This window comes from Corylus avellana, chromosome ca5 (assembly GCF_901000735.1).
Source record: "Corylus avellana chromosome ca5, CavTom2PMs-1.0".
NCBI classification, from domain to species: domain Eukaryota; kingdom Viridiplantae; phylum Streptophyta; class Magnoliopsida; order Fagales; family Betulaceae; genus Corylus; species Corylus avellana.
In genome coordinates, this window is record NC_081545.1 from 8,439,577 (window position 1) to 8,444,360 (window position 4,784).

The 4,784-nt window shown below is 32.4% G+C and overlaps 1 protein-coding gene across 1 annotated transcript; it reads left to right on the plus strand.

The window, feature by feature from the left end:
• On the plus strand, window positions 1-1,800 carry LOC132181715 (putative pentatricopeptide repeat-containing protein At1g12700, mitochondrial). Its single transcript, XM_059594952.1, has one exon. It carries the CDS (start codon window positions 1-3, stop codon window positions 1,798-1,800), a length of 1,800 nt encoding a protein of 599 aa, XP_059450935.1.
• Window positions 1,801-4,784: the final 2,984 nt, after the last annotated feature.

Below are 4,784 nucleotides of genomic sequence, written 5' to 3' on the forward strand. Positions count from 1 at the left end.
ATGCGTAGCGCTGCTGAATCCAGGAGCTCTCTTGTTTTTCTGTGGAACCATTATTATCAGGTAAGGCTTTCAATCCGTGCTCAAAATCATCTCTATTGTAGTTTTAGCTCTAGAGAGGATGTGGAAACCCGCGCTAGGTTCTTGAACTCTGTGAGAGATCAATGCAGATCTGGAAGCTTAAGGAATCTTGATGATGCCTTAGGCTTCTTTGATCAAATGATTCACTTGCACCCTTTGCCTTGCGTTGTGGATTTCAATCAATTGCTGAGCGCGATTGCAAGAATGAAGCATTTCTCGAGTGTGATTACTCTGATTAAAAAAATGGAACTGTTAGGAATTCTTCCCGATGTTTACACTCTTAATATCTTGATTAATTGCTTTTGCCATATGAACCGGGTGGATTTTGGGTTCTCTGTCTTGGCAAGAATTTTTAAAATTGGTTATCAACCCGACTCTGCAAGTCTAAATACTCTTGTCAAGGGGCTGTGTCTTGATGGTAAAATCAATCAAGCTGTGAGTTTGGTAGGTGAAATGAGTAGGAGAGGGTATGGACCTGATATGTTTACCTATGGAACAATAATCAATGGTTTGTGTAAAATAGGGGAGACCAGTGTAGCTATTGAGTTGCTTAAGAAGATGGAAGAAGCGAATTTGGAATTTGATGTTGTGCACTATACCACAATCATTGACAGTTTATTGAAGGACAAATTGGTAACTGAAGCTTTGAACCTTTTCTCTAAAATGAAAAGTAAAGGCATTCAGCCAGATCTCATCACATACAATTCCTTAATCCAGGGCGTATGCAACCTCCGCCATTGGAAGGAGGTAACTACACTATTGAAAGAGATGGTGCATAGGAAGGTAATGCCGAATGTGACAACCTTCACCATATTGATCGCTGCACTTTGCAAAGAAGGGATGCTAACAGAGGCAGAAGAAATTTTAGATGTAATGATTCAAAGAGGAATGGAGCCTAACACAGTTACATATAGTTCATTGGTTGATGGCTATTGTTTGCAAAGGAGAATGGACGATGCAGTCAAAACATTTAATATGATGGTTGAGAAGGGTTGTTCACCTTCTGTTATCAGCTATAGCATATTAATCAATGGGTATTGTAAAAATAGAAGAATTGACGAGGCAATGAGTCTCTTTCATGAAATGTCTAACAAGGGAGTGAATCCCAATGTTGTCACTTACACCACTCTTATTGGCGGGTTGTGTCTAGTGAAGAGACCTCAGGCTGCGCAAAAGCTACTACATAAGATGCAAACTATTGGTGAATATCCAGATCTCCTAACTTACTCTGTTCTATTACATGGTCTGCTTAAGAACAAATTTTTTTCTGAAGCAATGGAATTGTATCGGGAGATGGAAGACAAAAAGTTGTGCATTACTATTAGGATGTACAACATCTTGATTGATGGTATGTGTACTACTGGAAAACTTATGACTGCAAAAGAACTCTTTTATAGTCTTGCTACCAAAGGTTTCAAACCTGATACTTGCACTTACAATACAATTATCAAAGGGCTTTGCATAGAGGGTCTACTAAATGAAGCGAGTGCCCTACTCAAGGAAATGATCAAGACAGGTTGCTCACCGAACAACTTCACATACAACACAATCATCCGAGGGCTACTGAAACATAATGAGACTTCAAAGGCTATGGAACTTCTTCAGGTAATGATTAGCAATGGCTTCTCAGCACATACGACCACTGCAGCCATGTTAGTTAACCTTTCTTCTGCAAATCCAACGGATAAAACACTTAAAGAGATGCTTCAAAAGCTTCAATGAAGGCTCTTCGTATTTTAACATAAAGAACATATTTAACCCTTCACTAGTCAATCCATAAGGCGTATGTATACTTGCTGGAATTCATTATTTTACTTTTTGCAGTGTGATATTTCTTTCCATATCATTGAACCCTTTTTTGGTTTTGCTTGAATTACCTTATGTACTTTGATTTTGTTTTCATCTTTTCGTGAGACTATTTTGGAAACGTTACCAGTTAAAAGTTATTGTATGAAATTGGTTTACGATTTGATATTTCTTTCCATATCTTTGAACCCTTTTTTTGTTTTTGGTTTTGCTTCAATTAACTTATTCATCTTTTCATAACACTTTTTTTAAAACTTGACCGATTAAAAGTTATTGCAAACTATTGGTTTTGTTGATTGTAGAGTTTGGAATTGTTAATGGTTGTTTGCGTTTCACTGTCAAATTAATTCTTTTAGGTGTTCCCTCCAATTACATTAAATTTATGAGATACATGCTAAATGTTAAATGTTAATGGATATTATGCGTAAACAGTTTGTGTCACCATCTATCATATAGTGCAGAGAATGCTTTATACATGTTTGCAAGCTGATATTGTATTTTTTTTTTTTTTTTCTTTTAAAATGAACTTTGTTGTACACTTGTACTGTATGTACATTGGAGTCAAGAAATAATTTGGATTAGTATTGTTTTGGTTAACTAGTCAACTCAAGGGAATTCTTGATTCTCACTCTCTGGATCACATCCATTCTTAATTCTTGACACTGCTAGCTCAATGATCAACTATAGTGTTGATGCTGATCCTGGGAGCTACCAATTTCGACTACTGCTCCAGAGGCAATACCGATGGTGTTTTCTAAAGCCATCTTGTAGAGATACTTTTCTATGTTATTAGATGTTAAGTCGTGTAAATTGTGCTTGAGATATCAGTTGACTTTCTTGGTATTTTTTGTTTTTTGTTGTTGTTGTTGAAGTCTATAATGGCAAACTTATTATAATTGCTAAAGAAGTACCAGTTGCACCTTTTCCACCAAATGCTTATTTTCTTTCTGGTTATATTTCACTTGGCAATAAATTTATGGTCTCTTATCCAAAAGTAAAGAACAAAAAAACAAAAGAAATTATAAAAAACTGGTAGTCGTTTATGGTACATATTATCTGTGCTATATAATGATTGTATTTTGCTCAAAGGATGTGCCTTTCTTAGCTGAGCCCCTTACCCCTTCTCTCTTACTTTCTGTTTGTGATTGAATTGGGCTAGTTTTGAATGAGCTATATAGTATGTTAAGCATGCCATCTTGTTGCTTATAAGATTTTGAGATTTTTTTTTTTTTTAATTATTATTATTATTATTTTTTGTCTTGGCAGATGATTAGGTATTTGATGAAAGTATTCAACTCTTTGGTTCATTATTTAGTGTCAACTCTCTCTCCCACACTTGATACATAGATATACTTGAATGAGACATGTTACACATCATTATCTCAAGCTTTTCTTAATCATCTTTTTTGGCAAATTCAATGGACTTCTGTGGGTCCCATTAGAATTGTGGACCCTTGTGGGTCCAATACAAATTCAATAGTGGATTCCACAATTCATTATACAGAGATAAGCAAAAGATGGGATGGATATTAATTTTTATTATTTCTCTATTTAAAAATAGGCTTTTGAAGAGCCAACTAATAAATTATTTGCAAGTTTTGTCCTAATTTTTCTTTTTCTTTCTTTTTTAAGAATAGATAACAACTAATAAATTGTTGTGCTGAAACAATTTGGAAAGAGCTGGGCAACTTAGGTTGCAGAAGAAGCCATCTATCCTTGAGATAATGTTTTTTTGAAGCAATGTGTTTTATACTTCGATTGAACTCATGGGATAAGTTTGGAGTAGGATCCTTGAAGAATCATTTCTTGGTATAGATTACATTTTACAGATCTAATAATATATGAGGTATGATAAAGACATAACTTTTTTGTACAACTTTGGCCTAATTTTTCTCTTATTTTTTTATTTATTTTTTATTTATTTTTTTTTTAAAAAAAAAAAAAAAATCAGCACCAGTAACATCTTATGTGGTCATTTTTTTATTTGATATTTTTTTTTAAAAAAAAAATGGTATTTTTCTTAATAAAGATGATATTGCTTTAGAATTTTTTATTTTTTTATTTTTAGAAAATGACTACATAAGATAAAAATTGGGCTAAAGTTGTGCCAAAAAATTGTGCCTTTATCATTTCTCATAATATAAATATGGCACCTATAGCTAATTAACAATCATTAAGCCATAACAACCGGTACCTAAAGTAAAATAAGTTATACAAAATATTCATCACTGGAGTATCTCAAAAACTGAAGTGACAGCCAAAAAAATGGCATGCAGCTACTGGACTTTATAACTATTGATTCGTCATCCATACTTTATATCTTGATTTCATTAAACAAATAAAAATGCTCAAGACAAATAATAGAGCATTATACTCAAATCTCTATAAAGCATTATACTCAAAATATTTAATTAAAGAAATTTGTTTTGCATTTTAAATTATTCAAATCTCCGTAAAGCTCGATAAATAGAGCATTATACTCAAGACAAATAATATGAAGCCAAAAAACACATCTATATGTGGATGTGAATGTAAGCTTTAGCATAAACCCCAAATGAGATTAACTCCAAACCCACAACCTGACAAGTGATAATGTTTTTTTTTTTTTTTCAAATTTTCAATTAAGACAATGTCTCATCTCAAATTACTAAAAATTGTCAATGTTCCCAATTGATGAAAATATATTTAATAAAATTTTAAAAAAAAAATTTAAAAAAAAAAACTAATTTTTTTAATTAATTAATTAATTTTTATTTATTGCATTTTTCTTAAAAGAAGTTTTTTTTTTTTTTTGGAATATATTAGAGTATTTTTGTCTTTTTGCTAGTATTGGGAGAGATTGTCACTTTTTTTGTAGTTTAGGGAGAACATTGTCTCAATTAAAAGTTTGTGCGAGACAT